This window comes from Oncorhynchus mykiss, chromosome 19, assembly GCF_013265735.2.
Source record: "Oncorhynchus mykiss isolate Arlee chromosome 19, USDA_OmykA_1.1, whole genome shotgun sequence".
Taxonomy (NCBI): Eukaryota; Metazoa; Chordata; class Actinopteri; order Salmoniformes; family Salmonidae; genus Oncorhynchus; species Oncorhynchus mykiss.
In genome coordinates this window covers 10,467,479-10,487,631 of record NC_048583.1, presented here as the reverse complement: position 1 = coordinate 10,487,631, position 20,153 = coordinate 10,467,479, and the positions used below count along the sequence as shown (strand labels likewise).

The 20,153-nt window shown below is 42.8% G+C and overlaps 1 protein-coding gene across 9 annotated transcripts in view; it reads left to right on the top strand.

Moving 5' to 3' along the window:
- Nucleotides 1–20,153, top strand: part of LOC110498640 (type II inositol 3,4-bisphosphate 4-phosphatase) — a 355,960-nt gene that overhangs the window by 177,286 nt on the left and 158,521 nt on the right. For all 9 annotated transcript variants that reach the window (XR_005037659.1, XM_036954244.1, XM_036954242.1 and 6 more), the window contains one exon: nucleotides 751–867. Coding sequence is in view for 7 of the 9 variants with exons in the window: in XM_036954244.1 (XP_036810139.1) it covers nucleotides 751–867 (117 nt within the window). In the remaining 2 variants the exon portion in view is untranslated. The remainder of the gene's footprint in view (nucleotides 1–750; nucleotides 868–20,153) is intronic.

Below are 20,153 nucleotides of genomic sequence, written 5' to 3'. Positions count from 1 at the left end.
ATGGTGCTTGGGGTCTTGTGGGAACCTGGGTGTGTTTGTGTGTTTAGGCTAGCGGAGGTCATGCATCCATGTGTCTGTGTACAGTACCAGCCCTCTATGGCAACAAGCTCTCACAGTCTCATTGCAGAATCAGATGTCCAATGGCATTCACTCCAGAATCGTTAAGTTAAGGATTGGCTTTAAACAGAAAACAACTTCATGGTTAAGTTTAGGCATTCATTCTGAATGGTTAAGATAATTTTGAGATTTTGGTAATAAGGCCCGTTATCTACTTCCCCAGAGTCAGATGAACTTGTGGATACCATGTATGTCTTTGTGTCCAATATAAAGGAAATTACAGGATGTTTAGCGAACCAATGCTAACTAGCGGTAGCGCAAAGACTGTAAGTCTATGAGAAGTCTACCCATAGACTTCCATTTATTGCGCTAACACCCAGGAGCAGTAGAGAAGCAGACTGAGCACAGCTGTTGGCTCACTCATCCCTTTCTCTCTCTCTCCACCTCTCCCCTCCACCCACACACTCTCCTTCTCAATTTCAATTCATGTACTTTATTGGCATGGGAAACATATGTTTACATTGCCAAAGCAAGGGAAATAGATCATAAACTAAAGTGAAATAAACAATAAAAAATGAGCAGTGAACATTACACTTACAAACGTTCCAAAAGAATAAAGACATTTCAAATGTCATATTATTTCTCCCTCTCTCTCACTTTCTCTCTCTCATGTTCCTTCTCATCCTCTCTCAGGGTAGCAGAGACCCGTTGTTCCTGACAGGGGTGACCTTCCCTCCGGAGTACCCTGCCAGCCCAGAGACGCTAGTCAAGCTCACCGTCTACGATGTGAGAGACAAGGCCCGCGACAATGTAAGTAAACCGCTAAGTGTGTGAAGGGGCTGACGGGGGAGGGTGTGTACGGGGGGAGTGTGTGCTGGGTAAGGAGTGTGTGTGGGGAGAATGGGCAATGCCTCAAATTGTTGTTTTCTTTGCTGTGCGTGTCGAATGTCTTTCTTTTGTGTGTGTTTTTTTTCATCTGGCTGCGCTGCAAACACTTGCAGGGCGGTAGAGAACATAGGTTGGGAGGCCTTAAGTATGGGTAATCTATCATGTTGTTAAGCATTTGAAGTAAAGTCACAGGCCTTCACATTGAGTTCTGTCTGTGGCATGAACTGGGTCAAAGGAGATCTGAAAGCAAGAGCGAGGCCTTTGGTGATCTTCCCATGGGAATACATACCCAGAGATCAATGAGAATGGGGATAGCTCTAGACATGGAATTCTGAATGTTGGTCGGTCTGGGTCTTCTGGTTCGGAACCCTTTTAAACCGCCTTCAAATCATCTAATGGGTTCTCCAATATGAAACACTTTAGGCTTGCCTTGGATACTGGCTATGAAGGATTAATTAGCTTCTTATGGCTGGGGGCAGTATTGAGTAGCTTGGATGAATAAGGTGCCCAGAGTAAACAGCCTGCTACTCAGTCCCAGTTGCTAATATATGCATATTATTAGTAGTATTGGATAGAAAACACTCTGAAGTTTCTAAAACTGTTTGAATGATGTCTGTGAGTATAACAGAACTCATATGGCAGGCAAAAACCTGAGAAAAAAATCCAACCAGGAAGTGGGAAATCTGAGGTTGGTTGATTTTCAACTCATTCCCTATTGAATATACAGTGGGATATTGGTCATGTTGCACTTCCCAAGGCTTCCACTAGATGTCAGCCGTCTTTAGAAACTTGTTTCAGGCTTCTACTGTAAAGGAGGGGCTCATAAGGGCTGTTTGAGTCTGTGGTCTGGCAGAGTGCCACAAGCTCATGACGCTCGTTCATGTGTGAGGTAGCTCACGTACAAAGGAATTCTCCGGTTGGAACATTATTGAGGATTTATGTTAAAAACATCCTAAAGATTGATTCTATACATCATTTGACATGTTTCTTCGGACTGTAACAGAACTTTTTGACATTTCGTCTGTGAACGGGCTTCGTGACTTTGGATTTGTTTACAAAACGTGCTAACAAAAGTAGCTATTTGGACATAAATGATGGACATTATCGAACAAAACAAACATTTATTGTGGAACTGGGATTCCTGGGAGTGCATTCTGATCATCAAAGGTAAGTGAATATTTATAATGTTATTTCTGACTTCTGTTGACAGCACAATATGGTGGATATCTTTTTGGCTTGTTGGGTCTCTGAGCACCGTACTCAGATTATTGCATGGTTTGCTTTTTCCGTAAAGATCTTTTTAAATCTGACACAGCATTAAGGAGAAGTTTATCTAAAGTTCCATGTATAACACTTGTATTTTCATCAACATTTATAATAAGTATTTCTGTAAATTGTTGTGGCTCTCTGCAAAATCAATGGATGTTTTTGGAACTACTGAACATAACGCGCCAATGTATACTGAGATTTTCTTATATAAATATGTACATTATGGAACAAAACATACATGAAGTCCTATGAGTGTCATCTGATGAAGATCATCAAAGGTTAGTGATTAATTCTATCTCTATTCCTGATTTTTGTGACTCCACTCTTTGGCTGGAAAAATGGCTGTGTTTTTCTGTGACTTGGCTCTGTCCTAACATAATCGTTTGTGGTGTTTTCGCTGTAAAGCCTATTTGAAATCGGACACTGTGGTGGGATTAACAACAAGGTTACCTTTAAAATGGTATAAGATACTTGTATGTTTCAGGAATTTTAATTATGAGATTTCTGTTGTTTGAATTTGGCGCCCTGCACTTTCGCTGGCTGTTGTCATATCGATCCCGTTAACGGGATCTCAGCCCTAAGAAGTTTTAAGGCTATGGGTTACTTACTCCACGATGATGTCATAGCTGTTGTATGGATTCTATATACTAGCTACCACTACAGCACTGTGACGGCACTACCTGGAGCACTGGAACCAGAGGGAACAGAAAGATATGGAACAGCGACATCATAGCTATTGTATGGGTTCTATTTAAGCAATAAGGCCCGGGGGGGTGTTGTATATGGCCAATATACCACAGCTACGGGCTGTTCTTAAGCACGACGGAACGCAGAGTGACAAGATACAACCGTTAGCATATTGGCAATGTACCACCAACCCCCGAGGTACCTTATTTCTATTGTGAACTGCGTAGCAATGTAACTACAACAGTACCAATAAATGTTTTGTCATACGTGTACGTTCTGATATGCCACGGCTTTCAAGCCAACCAGCATTCGGGGCTTGAACCACCCAGTTTATAAAGTGCGTTACAGATGCCACATGGTTAACTAGCTTATGTAAACGTGTATCTCACAGCTACATACACCTACAGTACACATGGGATACATTCAGTCCCTTTATGCTTCTGACTTGTGGCTATATCAGAATCCCTACAATGGATATATGTTGTCATACTGCTGATATCACAACATGTATTTCACACCTACACGTGAGAACAAAAAAGTATATAAACTGTTAGTTGAAAAAGAGAACTCGAACTGGACTTCACTCAGGTTAGAAAAATAGGTTTGTTTCACTCTTCCTGAGCCTCAGGTACTGTAGAGTAGTTAGAATCCAACTGTTCTGTAAAAAATATAGCAAGTTAGCAACTTGCTAACAACCCCTGAAGCCTGGGATCTAAATGATGCAAGCTAGTTCCTTCTGAGGTCTTCATGTAATATTGATGGAAGACTACACCTATGTGAGCCCCAACACTGTTCAAACTCTACAATACCTTCACGTGTAAGACGTGTAAGACTCGGTTAGACACTGGTCATGTCAAGCAGTCAGTCGCGTATCCCAAGTGGTAGAGTTCTGTTAAAAATGAATGTTGACTCGTTCGTGGCCACACCAGCTAACGCCTGGATATAAAGATATTTTATAGATGCTTGGTAAAGGCATAAGCTGTGTTACAGCTATATCTGGGAATGGTTGGCGGGAGTTCATTGTCCAGGCAGCTTTGGAGCCTATGGGTTTTATAGAATGTTCTGGTTCTTTGGTCTGTCTTTGTTGAAGGATGAAAATAAAGTGAATTTCATTGTTTACCGCTCACAAATGGGAGGAGTCATGAACCTTGTTGAGACATCATCTTGGTATTTTTGGTACAGCTACTGTCCTTGGATGTCCATTATAACCTCTCCTTTCAAACCTGATCGTAAAATCCAACCATCCTTACAAGCATCATCCTTTATTCAATTTCTTAAAACATCCATAATAATCAGAATACAGTAGAACAATGTTCCCTCTAATTTGTTGGGGCACTGAGCAAATTTCAGGTCTTGGGAGCAGATTTCTGTGCAACTTCTGGCCCACGTTTACAGTGAACACTGAGGCTGTACCTTTAAAGTTATAGACAGTAGCCAATAGGCTATTGTGGATATTTGAGCATAATGTAGGCCTATATAAGCGGCTACTAACAAAACCAATGGAGCACATCTTAACATTTTCACATGGAAATAGCTTTTGATTTCTATGATATAGCCTACAGTAGCCTATAGGTTGTGTTCAATGCAGGCCTACATTGCATCAGACTTTTACAAATATTTTTACACTATGCAGGGAATCAATTCATACTTTTTGTATGATACAATAAACCACATTAGAAAATATAATACCACACAGAGAATTATAGCACGTAGACTACCCTCTGCCCATTGGCTTATTTCCATATTCAAGCCTGTGTAAAAATACAACACTGCCCCATTAATTAAGGCATAAACAAGATTTTCACCTGACTTGGTTTTCAAAGACAACTTGAAATGTAGCCTATACGATTTGTGTTCTTGTAGGAAGCAGTAACTCCCCATTGCTGACCAATACTTACCTATAACTGGGCTAATAACTCGCTATAACTAGTCAAAAATATCAACAAATGTGCACATGTGCGGCTCTGCGCTCTGATCTGAAATGCGCATTTGTTGCAGGTGATCGAAGGACCGCTTGTGGGCTACCTGTCAATAGAACCATTACGCTCTGTGCTCTGCCTACAACAAAATCACAGACTCAATCTTACGAAGTTAGATTTGTTTTGTGTTGTTGCATTGAAAAGGGGCTGATATAATATTGATTCGATCACAGAGAAAAACATTGATCCATATAGCGCATGGAAACTAATGTGGAGAATTCAGTGAAGTTCAATCTCTTACGTCTCTTCACGCCACGGACACGCGCAGTTTTGAGGGAATATTGCAGCAGAATAAAACCAGACAGAATATTCTGCCTTGCTGTGGAGACTGTCTCCTGACTAGGGCCTGACATCCTGTCAGGGTTCTCACTCACAACACTTCCATTCACTCAAAACAGCCAGAGAGACATCGTGCGCGTGCGTGCGCGTGTCAGTGGCGGTTGTTATGGGGGCGTTTAAGATTTTTTTTCTTCTCATGAGCATGACTTTTATTTATTTTACAGCATATTGGATTACTGTCATTCAGATTCAATTTGCCCAGTTCAGTGTAACAGCGATAGGTTTAGGCTACTACATGATACTGGAATTTTCACTATACCCATCATGAGGTTGTTACAACATAGCCTATGAAGGAAAGTTTACAATGTAGTTGCACACAGGTCCAGAGAAAAGGTGACAAGAGGTGACAGACAGTGACACATGGACAGACAGTGACACATTCAATACCGCCTTGCGCACTCTTTCCTTCATCTAGTTGATATAGGGTGTAATCGTTAGTCCAACAGTTGCAAATGAGAGTTTCTATTGGACATATTCAGGTAGTTGTATCCCTATTTTGTTGCGTTTGCTTCCGTTTAAGAAATATTTTTCAACAGAATATGTGGAATGAATACACCCCTGTTCAGCGTAAACACAGTTCACTTTCATAACAGCCACGTTGTATTCCTTCTCATATCTATGCGCTCTCCTCCTCTAAGCTTTTCCCTTCACTTGTGGACTTTAAGGCACAACACATCAGCTGTATGTGACCAGGCTAAAAAACCTTTCCAAGTTTAACCATGTCATAACCTCTACGCACAGCCTATATCGTTGTCACCATATTAGCTAAAGTAACGTCATAGTCAACATAGCTAATAGAACTAACGTGTTAGTAAACCCGCTACATGCAGTAACGTTACAATGTACAGTCAGTAAGCAGTTTAGCACTTACACCGGCGGGCAACGGTGGCAATAAATGAGATTAAAACAAAAGCTTAACTTGACTTGGAAGAGTTCCAGTGTTGTTGGATAGTCATAGCCAGCTAGCTAACATAGCATCCCTCTGTTTTAACAGGGCGTTTGAGTCAGCTAAACAAGCTAGCTGCATTTGTTAGCTAAGTAAGTGAAGAAAAAAAATTATCTTGTGTGTGTGTGTGTGTGTGTGTGTGTGTGTGTGTTGCTTCTACTTCAGTTTGGAAGAAATTAATTTGTTAAAAAAATGTGTTAATCTATTGTCTTTCTCTCCATTTGAGTCAACTACTCACCACATTTTATGCACTGCAGTGCTAGCTAGCTGTAGCTTGTGCTTTCAGTACTATATTAATTATTTGATCCTTTGATTGGGTGGACAACATGTCAGTTCATGCTGCAAGAGCTCTGATAGTTTAGAGGATGTCTTCCGGAAGTTGTCATAATTACTGTGTATGTCTATGGAAGGGGGTGAGAATCATGAGCCACCCAGGTTTTCTATTGAACTCAATGTACCCAGAGGAGGACGGAAGCTAGCTGGCATCCGGCTACACCGTGGAGTGCTGTTGAGGCTGCTGCTGTTGAGGCTACTGTAGACCATTGCAAAATAGTGTGTTTTAATCAATTACTTGGTGACGTGATTATGTTTAGTATAATTTTATCTAAAAACTTTAAAAAAAAATGGTTTACAATTTTTTTTTAAATGAAATTCACTGAGGAGGATGGTCCTCCCCTTCCACCTCTGAGGATCCTTCAATGGTGTGTGAATGCTTGTGCGTGTGCCCAGGCTGTCTTGTCTGCTTCAGGACAGGCCCTCTTGTGCCTTTCAGATCATTCCCTCATACCTCTAGTCTCCTCCACTAGTTTCCTCTAGTCTCTAGTCTACTCCTCTAGTCTCCTCCTCTAGTTGTCTCCTCCACTAGTTTCCTCCTCTAGTTGTCTCCTCTTCTAATCTCCTCCTCTAGTCTCCTCTAGTCTCTTCCTCTAGTTGTCTCCTCTTCTAATCTCCTCCTCTAGTCTCTAGTCTCTTCCTCTAGTCTCCTCTAGTTGTCTCCACCTCTAGTCTCCTCAACTAGTTCTCTAGTCTCCTCTTCTAGTCTCCTCAACTAGTTCTCTAGTCTCCCCTTCTAGTCTCCTCCACTATTCTCCTCTTCTACTCACCTCCTCTAGTCTCCTCCTCTAGTTGCCCTACAGAGTACAATTAAGGACTTTCCCACTGGGCACACACTGTTGTTTCCACATAATTTCAATCTAATTACACTGAACCAACGTGGAATAGACGTTGAATTGACGTCTGTGCCCAGTGGGTTGACTGAGTACTGCTCTCTCTATGTACGAATCTGAAATATAAACATTTCTAAAACGCTGACTTCTTTTCTCCCCCCTTTTTGACTTGTCTTTTTCAACCCTTTTTTGAGTTGTCTTTCCTCTTTATTAGTGGTTTTCACAGCAGCAGTAGCTACAGTACAGTGGTTCCAGATCTTTCTCTTCCCTCTGGCTCCAGTGATCCAGTTCCTCTGTAGTGCTGTAACATACTAGCCGTGTTGCTCTGCCGGGCTGGGCTCAGTTTGTACAGCGCTAGCTGCTTGTCTTGGTCTCATTAGCCAGTGTGTAGGTGGTACGGCCGTGACCCCAAACACGAGTTGACACCCCGCATCAGCTCCCCTGGTGCAAATGGGAGCCAATCAGCCAAAGCTCCAGTAATTTAATGTCACATTTTTGGTGATAGAAAAGAAAAAGAGCGATTTGGAAATGTGGAAGAGTGTGTGTGTGGGTGCATTTGTGAGGTTGCATTTACAGATGAGCAGGCAGCATTTTACAAGTCATATGCAGCTGGCAACTCATTCCAAAGGCGAGCACGTCACCGCTTCTAGCGTCGGTCGCGGAAAAGGCGGTTATTTGACAGACCGCTAGGTAAACATCAAATAAAATCTCTGGCGTCTTAAATTGGCCTGATGTGTGCTATCTTTATGTCCACTGCAAGGGGTTAGGTTGGCCATTGAAGGGGAAAGGAGAGGAGGACGAGACAGGAAAACGAATGAAGCAGATTTTCTAGATGAATCCCTTAATATTCCAGGAGGAGCAGAGTGTTACATTTCATACTGGGATGATTTCCCTTTGCCTCCGGCTTCCATGTTGTCTGAGATGTGCGTTCCGAGATGAGCCCCGGTGCAGCTGCAATGCTGCCGTGAATACATGAGAGGACGGACAGAGCAGATGGAATGGTAAGAGGTAGAGTGGAGGGGGGGGGGGGGGGGGTGACGAGGCCTGTTCTCTCTGACTGAGTGATCTGCCCCCAGGCCTTGTTGTCAAGGGTGATAGGTTACCCAGAATTACCCAGATTTCCTCTGTGTATAGCTGAATCCCATGTGCATTAGATTGTACATTCCGATCATGTCCCCACTTGTTCAATTAAACCTCTACACATCAAGAAACCCCCCCCCCCCCCCCCCCCCCCCCCCCCCATTTGAGCCAGCGACCTCATGATTGCATGATTCATAACCTTTTATGAAATAGTGTTTCTTGCATCATAGATATTATTTCTCCAGAGTACATTTTTCCTCGTACTCAAATTACGCGGGTTGCACAAACAAAACCTAATTAGACTATTAGATAACCTTCAGTAATTGATAGAGAAGATTCACAGTGAACTCAGAAGACGGATCCAGAATAACAGATCAAAAGCCTACAACCCGCAAAGACTCAAATTGGAGGGGAAGAGAGAGCGCGACCGAGAGACGAGGGTTCCTGAACAGATCTGTGGCCAATTATTTCACAAAGTGCAGCGCATCAGAGGGCACTTATCAAAGTAGAGGGGGAGAAGAGATAACGACAGGCTGAGAGAGAGGCCGAGAGAGACGAATGAAAGCATATGGGAACAAACACAATATTGTTTGTATGCATTGTTGTGAGTTGTCTGTCTCGCATTCTAGTGCTCACTTACCTTGTTGAAGAAGCTCGGAGACACGGAACACCAAACTAATATCGAGAGAAGGAGCTTCATGTCGGAATCAAAGCGATTACCCAGCATCCTCTATGGTCTACGAAGATAGGACGGCAGCCTGTAGATTGTAGTAGAGCCCTTGTGTTAAATCATAGGCTCATTTATCTCTACGTCTGGCCTCTGTGATGTTACGAACATGTAATGCGGTTTTCATTGTGTGTGCGTCATAGTAATCTTCAGATCATGAAGAGGGGATTTGATTGGGTTCTGTGATGTGTGATGCACAATACCGTGACGAACAATCGAGAAGCTCCTCTCGGCAAAGTATAGAAATGGGTCGGGTCCAGTCCTTTCCATGAAGACGCCATAACATGTATTCAAATACAGAGCTTTTTACTTCATTGCTTTAATCAACGTTTAAAGATGGTCGCCCCGCAAACACTGACAGGCACGCACACGCACCAGCTATCATTCAAGTGACACCCTCGAAGGTGTGGAGAAATAGTTATTAGATCCAGGATGAGTACAAAGTAGCAGGGAGGGGTACTGATCAATGTGCTCATCCTCCAACCCCCTGGCAAAGCAGCAGAGACACAGGGGCAAGGCATGCTTTCGCACTCCTCTCCTCTCTTGGCTTTATAATGTGGAGGAGATGGTGCAGGAAAAAAGCCCTACATCGTGTCTAGCTGTAATTCACATCAAGTGATGTTGACATTAGCATCACGTTCCTTCACTGGACAAGCGTCAAGAGTGCAAGACATGGCTCAATGGCACATATGCTTAAGCACCGTGCCATATACCAGTCATTACAGTGCCTGTCCTTCCAATGTACCGGTCATCGTCTCTCCTCTTTTAACATACTTTTAGATAGTATATAGTTATAGCAATTCCCTAGGTGCTCTATTTCTACAGTCATCTCTCCATGTGACCCAGGGGAATCATTGCTCCAATTATGTAGCTACTGCTGATGCACTGACAGTCCTCCCCTAGTTTAACCCTCCACGTCAATAATCATCGTGTGGGGTGTGGGGTGGGGTGACACGGCACTTTTTTGGGCACAACAACGACTCAGGGCTTTTCACCTGGGTGTCTGTCAAATCTGGAGCGAACCAGCTTCTTAAAAACCTCTTAAGGATCCACCCCTTTTTTCAATTTTTGCTTAAAATGATATACCCAAATCTAGCTGCCTGTAGCTCAGGACCGGAAGCAAGGATATGCACATTCTTGATACCATTTGAAAGGAAACACTTTTGTACCATCATCTTTGAAATGAAAGAGAAAAGCCATCATGTATTATTCCAGCCCAGTCGCAATTTAGATTTTGGCCACTAGATGGCAGCAGTGTGTGTGCAAAGTTTTAGACGGATCCAATGAATCATTGCATTTCTGTTCAAAATGCCTAATTTGTTAATTTATTCATTTTACTTTGTTATGTAGGCTTCTTCTAACCAATTACTTTCCACTACAGATAATATGATTAGGCTGTATCTTTACATTAAAAAGTCTGGCAGATTTCCAGTCATTCCAATTAATTTAATACCCCTTGATCTTCAAGAATAGGACTTGGAAATATAGATTAGCTAGATTGTTTTACCTGAGCATAACCCAAAAACTAAGGGCTTATTAGCTTACTCAGTTTGTGATTTAGTTGTCATGGAGGACTGATTGGGCTCACTGCTTCGAGTTGAAAAGTAGATGCCGCTCTCATGGAATGACATGACAAGAATGCCTTATGCTGCATTTGCTATAAACTCATCGTTGTTTTGGTGACACATTGATATCTTGATAATTTGAAGTCTATCAAAAGTGTGCGAGTTTGAGCACGTGTCCGTTAGGCCTATGGACATTTCTGTTTTTATCAGAACAAATTTATATTGAGCAATAAAAGCCCCGCTCGTGGTCTTCTTAAATTCAGCTGGTTGTTGACAGTACGGCGCACAATGCCACGGCATAGTTTAGAAGGGAGGAACTCCCTCAAACTTTTAGTCCATAGGCTGGGATCCGCACCATGCAGCTGTTGCAAGAGCACATTTATCACTGGCTGTCCACTGGGCACAAAAACAATACATGATGAGCAGGACAAGCCCCTTCAATTCAAACATTATTGGGTTAAAGTACACATACTGTACAGTTGTGAACAGCCACCCACAACAACCACAATCCATAAGGCACAACATATCTATTGAGAGAGCAGCAGTGTGATTCATACTAATGCACGATGTAGATATCTGTAGTAAGTTGGATCTGCATGCTGTCGTTACCTTACCTCAAAACGTTTATTCAAGCAGTTGCACCATTGGAAAGACAGAGCTTTGGACCGTAACTACAACTGCCTGTTCCTGCTCTTTTCCTGTGATCCATCGAACACGTTTGGTGTGTCATCATGGTGGTCTCTGACTTGTGGTCAGACTTGTGGTCAGGCGTAATAAACTTAAACTTGTTACATGTAATCTGTTACTCCCCAACCCTGACCTTGTCAAACTAGTATTCAATGACAAAGCCTTCAGTAAATGCTAATGGAGGGTGGATAAAGCCAGGTTTAGGTTTGGGTGAGATTACTCTTAGAATAAAGTATGGTGGGAGGTTAAAGTACGTTATCATCCCGGGCTTCAGTTGTCATGGCCTCACGTCAATATAAGAGATTATAGGGCTGACTTGTGTTTTACTCTCTCGCTCTCTCTCTACTCTCTTTCTTTCAATTCAATTTAAGGGGATTTATAGGCATGGGAAACATGTTTACATTGCCAAAGTGAAGTAGATAATACATTTGTTTTTTTAGTTTTTTTTACAGTAAACATTACACTCTCAAAAGTTCTCTCTCTCTCTCTCTACTCTCTTCCTTTCCTCTTCTATACATCTCCCCCTCTCTTTCTGTCTCCCTCTCTCTCTCTGAATCATATTCAAAGTGGATCTTACCAGCGGGTGCTCTTCAGATCTCTCCAGAGGTCAGACTGTGTTAACGGCAGACGGTTAACAGCAGCCGGTAGACAGCAAGCCCTCCCCACTTGCACCGCCACTGGCCTGTCAGAGATAACACCTAGACATTCAGCCCCACAATCAAAGAGTCCGGGTCAATACAGCCAATCAAAGGGACATACCAAGGAAAGAGCTATGTCGTGATAGGGCGGCAGACCAAAAGGCTGTTGTGACAGATAAGGGGGACTGACTGTCATCTCAAGGCTGAAAGGAAGCAGTAAGGTGGCCTCCTCCTCCTGTTTCCTCGCCAGCAGTCCTCCTCATTGTGTCAGTGTCACTGTCGGGTTGAAAGGTAGCAATCTAAAGGGTTCTTTATCAGAGCTAGTTGCTTAATGAGTGACATCTTGACAAGTGAATGTGTCTCCTCTCCCTCTCTCTCTCTCTCTCTCTTTCTCTATCGGTGGCCAAAGATCCACTGCATATGTAGAGGTGATGGTTTCTACCGATCGGTTTCTTATGCCTGAGGAGATGAGGAAATACCGGGTGGTGGGGGGTGGCCACCATCCAAGAACATTCTGCCTAATGCTGACGGGGGGGAAATAAGTCCTGTTTAAAACTGCAACTCCAGCTAGAAGCTAGAAGGGACGAGTTGCAAAGAGGGAATGTAAACATGTAAGTTATCTGGTGCAACAACCCCCCTTTGGCTAGCCTGGAATTGGAACATAGTGTGATTACTGTACTGTATTTGAAACAACCCCTGACTATGGTATCGTTTCCAGGGGAGAAAGGTATGTTACAGTGATTGTAGGGAAGTACACGGAAGAGCCACACACTCTATCGTCCGGTGATTTCTATCCCCTCCGTCGCCGCCCGTAAATAATCGTCACTTATGCTGCGTTTCATTTCACTTCACACCGTAGCCCGGACGGAAACTGAGAAAGATTGCTTTTGATGGATGGCACAATTACATTTCTACTGTGTTGTATTTACCCTCCCCAAACTGAGAGAAACTGAAATGTTCACCTCACTTTTTAAAAATCCATCACAGGAACACACACAAAGACACAGCAACACACACCATGTCCCATATCCCATCATCGGGATTTGTTATTAATTCCTCCATGTTCTTCAGTGTGTTGACTTTATATTCTCCCTCCTCTTGGGCCTTGCTGCAATACGATTCCTTTGTAGTGGTCGGTCTCATTAACTCTGAGGGAGAATCCATAGAGGGGAAGGGGGAAATGTAGCCTACTTCCTTGTTCCTCTGACGATTTGGTCAGGCCTGAGTTGAAGTTAGTCTGCTATGTTTTAGACCTGTGTAGACTGGTTTTGGTGCTGCTTGATGGCAGTTTTAGACACTGATGCAAGCGCTATAATCCATAAAGACGTTTAGAGAATGTTTGTATTGAAATATAGTTCTATTAAAACTGTATACAGTATAGAGAGCGAGTGAGAGAGAGCGAGAGAGAGATCCAGCTGTTATTTGTTTACTGGTACCTAAACATCAACTTACTCGTCATTGAGTGAAATTGAATAGACTGTATAACTTTACATGAATCTGGCGTCTATCCAAACCTGAATGGAATGGGCTCTTTATAAGTTAGATAATTGTGACATGGCAATGAAATGTCCCTTCGCTATCAGAGGCCAGATATGGATAGACAGCCTTTCAAACGTCGCTGCCTTTGCGTCTTCGCCATGGCTACCGAATACAAGATATGAAAAGAGACGACGTGCCTTCAAGCTTTTCAAAGTTCTCTTCAACGTCTGCCTTTTTCCATTAAAAAGAAAATCCCGTTTAACTTTATACCACGGCTGTAAAAGTGTTGAAGGCAGTCAGACGAGCACAGTTGACAATTGAGGAGAAGTAAAATAGCCTCCATCCGGGAGAGTGGAAAGTTAAAACTCGCTAATGCGTTTTCATTGAAGCCAAAGCCTCGTCTGCCGTGTCAAGCTAACACTACGCTTGCCATGTTACTCCGAAAAACCCCATCACAAAGAGGGAAATATCGCATTTGAGTGGCGTCAGAGAAAATACTCCAGAATGTCAACTAAAGTGTGAAGTCCATGTCTAGTCGAGTCTTTCCAGACTTCATTTGTCACGTCTCAATATAGTCTTGGTGCATCCATCTCTGGTTTGTTTGTTAAAGACCGTGAAATACAGATTGCCTAATTGCATCACCCTCCTCACCCATAAAACAACTTGAAGCTCCCTTTCTTGGACCTCAATCCAGCCTTTACACGTCTGTATCTTCATCTTGTTTGTTATAGGAAGTACACGATAATTGCATCACCCTCCAGTCTGCCGTGTACACAGTAATAAAACAACTCACTCTTTGCGTGAATATTTAGTTGGAAATTAAGTGTTGGTTTTATTTGGTGGGTGTGTGGGCAGTCGGATGGGAAAATGCTGTTAGAATAGTGCCACGGCTATTAAAACCAGTGGAGTAAATCTAAACAGGGGGCAGTAATTAAAATATGCTGAGTGAATACAGATGTCTGTCGGAGCCGCCACAAGGAGATGTGCTTCCCCCTCCGTTCCAATGCTAATGCAATCAGTGTCCAAGCTGATAAAGTCATGTACATAAAGGAGTGGTTGGTCTTTATCTGGGTGACAAGAGTTTCTGATTAGAGTAGAGTAGAGTAAAGGATAGCGTAGAGAATAGTGTGGAGGAGAATCAAATAGAGAATGAACCCTGTAGTAGCCTGTAGTATTTAGAGCAGGGTTCTCCAACCCTGTTTCTGTAGAGACACCCTCCTGTAGGTTAACTCCAACCCTGTTTCTGGAGAGACACCCTCCTGTAGGTTTTTGATCCAACCCCAGTTGTAGCTAACCTGATTGAGTTTATCATCCAGGTAATTATTAGAGTCAGGTGCACTAGATTAAGGTTGGAGCAAAAACCTACAGGACGGTATCTCTCCAGGAACAGTAGCGCACCGGGAACAGTAGCGCACCGGGAACAGCAGCGCACCGGGAACAGCAGCGCACCGGGAACAGCAGCGCACCGGGAACAGCAGCGCACCGGGAACAGCAGCGCACCGGGAACAGGGTTGGAGACATAGCCGTGGGAAGTAGAGGTGCTGAGGGTGTTGCAGCATCCCCTGAAAAATGAGAATTAAAAGAAATACTATATACAGTGGGGCAAAAAAGTATTTAGTCAGCCACCAATTGTGCAAGTTCTCCCACTTAAAAAGATGAGAGAGGCCCGTCATTTTCATCATAGGTACACTTCAACTATGACAGACAAAATGAGGGAAAAAAATCCAGAAAATCACATTGTAGGATTTTTAATGAATTTATTTGCAAATTATGGTGGAAAATAAGTATTTGGTCACCTACAAACAAGCAAGATCTCTGGCTCTCACAGACCTGTAACTTCTTCTTTAAGAGGCTCCTCTGTCCTCCACTCGCTGTATTAATGGCACCTTTTTGAACTTGTTATCAGTATAAAAGACACCTGTCCACAACCTCAAACAGTCACACTCCAAACTCCACTATGGCCGAGACCAAAGAGCTGTCAAAGGACACCAGAAACAAAATTGTAGACCTGCACCAGGCTGGGAAGACTGAATCTGCAATAGGTAAGCAGCTTGGTTTGAAGAAATCAACTGTGGGAGCAATTATTAGGAAATGGAAGACATACAAGACCACTGATAGTCTCGCTCGATCTGGGACTCCACGCAACATCTCACCCCGTGGGGTCAAAATGATCACAAGAATGGTGAGAAAAAGTCCCAGAACCACACGGGGGACCTAGTGAATGACCTGAATAACACACTACGCCGCCAGGGACTCAAATCCTGCAGTGCCAGACGTGTCCCCCTGCTTAAGCCAGTACATGTCCAGGCCCGTCTGAAGTATGCTAGAGAGCATTTGGATGATCCAGAAGAAGATTGGGAGAATGTCATATGGTCAGATGAAACCAAAATATAACTTTTGGGTAAAATCTCAACTCGTTGTGTTTGGAGGACAAAGAATGCTGAGTTGCATCCAAAGAACACCATACCTACTGTGAAGCATGGGGGTGGAAACATCATGTTTTGGGGCTGTTTTTCTGCAACAACTGATCCGTGTAAAGGAAAGAATGAATGGGGCCATGTATCGTGAGATTTTGAGTGAAAACCTCCTTCCATCAGCAAGGGCATTAAAGATGAAACCTGGCTGGGTCTTTCAGCATGACAATGATCCCAAACACACCGCCCGGGCAATGAAGGAGTGGCTTCGTAAGAAGCATTTCAAGGTCCTGGAGTGGCCTAGCCAGTCTCCAGATCTCAACCCCATAGAAAATCTTTGGAGGGAGTTGAAAGTCCGTGTTGCCCAGCAACAGCCCCAAAACATCACTACTCTAGAGGAGATCTGCATGGAAGAATGGGCCAAAATACTAGCAACAGTGTGTGAAAACCTTGTGAAGACTTACAGAAAATGTTTTACCTCTGTCATTGCCAACAAAGGGTATATAACAAAGTATTGAGACACTTTTGTTATTGACCAAATACTTATTTTCCACCATAATTTGCAAATAAATTAAACATTAAAAATCCTACAATGTGATTTTATGGAATTTTTTTCTCTAATTTTGTCTGTCATAGTTGAAGTGTACCTATGATGAAAATGACAGGCCTCTCTCATCTTTTTAAGTGGGGACTTGCACAATTGGTGGCTGACTAAATACTTTTTTGCCCCACTGTACATATATATTATTTTCTTCCACAAAAGTAGTGCACTGAGCCTTTACCCCCACCAGCACCCCAAAACATCTTCCCGTGGTTATGGTTGAAGACTGGAGAGCTCTGATGTAGAGGGTATGGTACTGTAGGGTGCAGCACAACATGACAGACCTCACATAACTCATTTATACATCATGACTTATACAACAGGCTTTAACACGGCAGGATGTTATCCTCTCTTCCTTGTCCTTGTGGGGATACTGTGTCTGTCTGTCTGTCTGTCTGTCTGTCTGTCTGTCTGTCTGTCTGTCTGTCTGTCTGTCTGTCTTGTCTTCCTTGTCTTCCTTGTCTTCCTTGTCTCTGTCTGTCTTGTCTTCCTTGTCTTCCTTGTCTCTGTCTGTCTTGTCTTCCTTGTCTTCCTTGTCTCTGTCTTCCTTGTCTTCCTTGTCTTCCTTGTCTCTGTCTTCCTTGTCTTCCTTGTCTCTGTCTGTCTTCCTTGTCTTCCTTGTCTCTGTCTTCCTTGTCTTCCTTGTCTCTGTCTGTCTTCCTTGTCTCTGTCTTGTCTTCCTTGTCTCTGTCTTCCTTGTCTTCCTTGTCTCTGTCTTCCTTGTCTTCCTTGTCTCTGTCTTGTCTTCCTTGTCTCTGTCTTCCTTGTCTTCCTTGTCTCTGTCTTCCTTGTCTTCCTTGTCTCTGTCTGTCTTCCTTGTCTTCCTTGTCTCTGTCTGTCTGTCTCTGTCTTCCTTGTCTCTGTCTGTCTGTCTGTCTGTCTTCCTTGTCTTCCTTGTCTCTGTCTGTCTGTCTTCCTTGTCTTCCTTGTCTCTGTCTGTCTGTCTGTCTTCCTTGTCTTCCTTGTCTCTGTCTGTCTGTCTGTCTGTCTGTCTCTGTCTCTCCTCCTTGTCTCTGTCTGTCTGTCTGTCTGTCTCTGTCTCTCCTCCTTGTCTCTGTCGGGATACTGTCTGTCTGTCTCTGTCTCTCCTCCTTGTCTCTGTCGGGATACTGTCTGTCTGTCTCTGTCTCTGTGTCTGTCTGTCTGTCTGTCTGTCTGTCTGTCTGTCTGTCTGTCTGTCTGTCTGTCTGTCTGTCTGTCTGTCTGGCAGCATGTGTCTAGGGGAGGCATGGCAGAGTCAGTGTTGAGTGTAAATGCGTGAGAGAGAGAGACCAGACCACTCATCACTGAGAGCGACTCTAAACCCGAAACCTTGTCATAAACCCCTCCCAGCTAAACCTCTCCCAATCTCCACAAGATGGGATTTGTCTAGATCAATTTCATAATTCATTTTTTCATTGGGAAATGTAATTATATTATCTCTCACCATCCCTCCACATCCTCCCGTCATATCCCTGATTGTTACAGCCGTCACCTGCAGTAGCAGATTATCAGCCAAATGAATTAACGGGTCACAGGTGAATTAAACGGTTGGCTGACTCCAATCATTCCCTGGGAAAAGTAGCTTAGCTTAAGTTCGTTTTTTAAGGAAGGAGAGTCTTGCAGAAAATCAGCTTTCTCTTTCTGCCTAATTCCCGCCTTTTCTGTGAGGTAATGGCTTCCTTTGAGAGAGATGGGATGGAAAGTGCTGATGCAGGTTAGCCGCGTGTGACGACGGCTATTTTCTGTGGTTAACCAAGCTCCTGATGAGCTTGCCGTGTGTGTGTGTGTGTGTGTGTGTGTGTGTGTGTGTGTGTGTGTGTGTGTGTGTGTGTGTGAGAACATGAGCATGCGCTGGTGAGTGTGTGTACCTGCTTCTGTGTAGTGTGTGTGTGTCTGCCTGTTTGCATGCAATAGAGACGCATTGCTTGTAGAACAGTGGTTTATGGAAGCACACAGACACAGTCTGCGAGGTGTTTTTGAAAGACGTAAAGCAAACCGTCCATGAAGCGATGGCGGCCATTTTCCCCCTTCCCTTTCAATAGAAACCTCACATATGATATTTCCCACATGGACAACCACAGCCGAGTTTGTAGCTGGGTCATTTCACAAAATGACTCCCTTCTGCGTCTCTTTGATATTTTATGTAGAAATTGTCCACCAATATTTGCGTTTTAAAAGCCTGTTATATTAAATGAAGTGTGCTTTAATTTACAGTAGACCACATGGAAAATTCAATACATTTTAAGTTCCCTGTCCCTAAATGTCCCTCTGTCCCCTTTATCCCACTTAACCCCAGCATTTAACCCAGCAAGTCCTTGTAACTGTGTTCTTATCTGCAGGCAAATGGCAGGTTTAATAGTGCAATAACTTTTGTATTTTCCAGTCCGTTCTCTCTTTTTTTATTCTTTTTTCTTCGTTTCTTTCAAAGAAAGACTTGAAAGCGAATGAGAGCAATAGACTAGGATAGTGGTGTCCTTGTAGCTATGTTGTCGGGTCGATGTTAGTCTCTCTGCACCCTCTTGGACTTTTGGGAGGTTTTAATCCAGTTAACCCAAGAATGTATCCCAAGTTTTCACTATCATTGTAAAGCCCTAGTTATTTCATTGTTCTGACAAAGTCATTTCAAATTTGTCAAATGCGCCGAATACAAAAGGTACACCTTAGAGTGAAATGCTTACTTACAAGACCTTAACCAACAATGCAGTTTTTTTTAAATACCTCCAAAGAATAAGAAATAAAAGTAACAAATAATTAAAGAGCAGCAGTAAAATAACAATAGCGAGGCTATTTACAGATGGTACCGGTACAGATTCAATATGCGGGGGGACCACTTAGTCGAGGTAATTGAGGTAATATGTACATACAGGTAGAGTTATTAAAGTGAGTAGATAATAGATCATGATAGAGAGTAGCAGGAGCGTAAAAGGGGGGCAATTCATGCGGTTGGTGATTCATTTTCAGAAGAAAACATGACTTCTACCTCATTTTAAGGTCAACCCTTGTTACGTGTACTGAACTCTCATAACATGGTCAAACTAAAATATTTATTTGAAAAGAGACCTTGGGCATCTAATAGTCAAATCATAGTGTAAAGCAGGTGAGCTGGTTCTACTCTTTTTGGCTGGTTTGAGGTGGAAAACTGAGTGGATAACACATCAAGCCTGTTACCCATAGACAAGTTAAAACATTTTTTAACAATTTGTAAAACATTTGGTGGTTGGGGATCCCTTTCTTGACCTTGTGGAAGATCTATTGATGTGCCGTTGAGCATAGCGTTGACCCTGGTTGCACCTGTGTGTTGCTCTAGATGGGAGTCTGTTAGATGACTGAATGTAATGTACCTGTGTGTTACTCTAGATGGGAGTCTGTTAGATGACTGAATGTAATGTACTTGTTGAGCTGCTTCACTGCATGTTTTTAATATTCAATAAAAATAGTGTTCAGACCCCTTGACTTTTTCCACATTTTGTTACGTTACAGCCTTATTCTAAAATGAATTAAATTAATAAAAGTCCTCACTAATCTACACACAATACTCCATAATGACAGTGAAAACAGGTTTTTAGATTTTTTTGCAAATGTATTAAAAACAAAAAACTAACTTATTTACATAAGTATTCAGACCCTTTGCTATGAGACTCTAAATTGA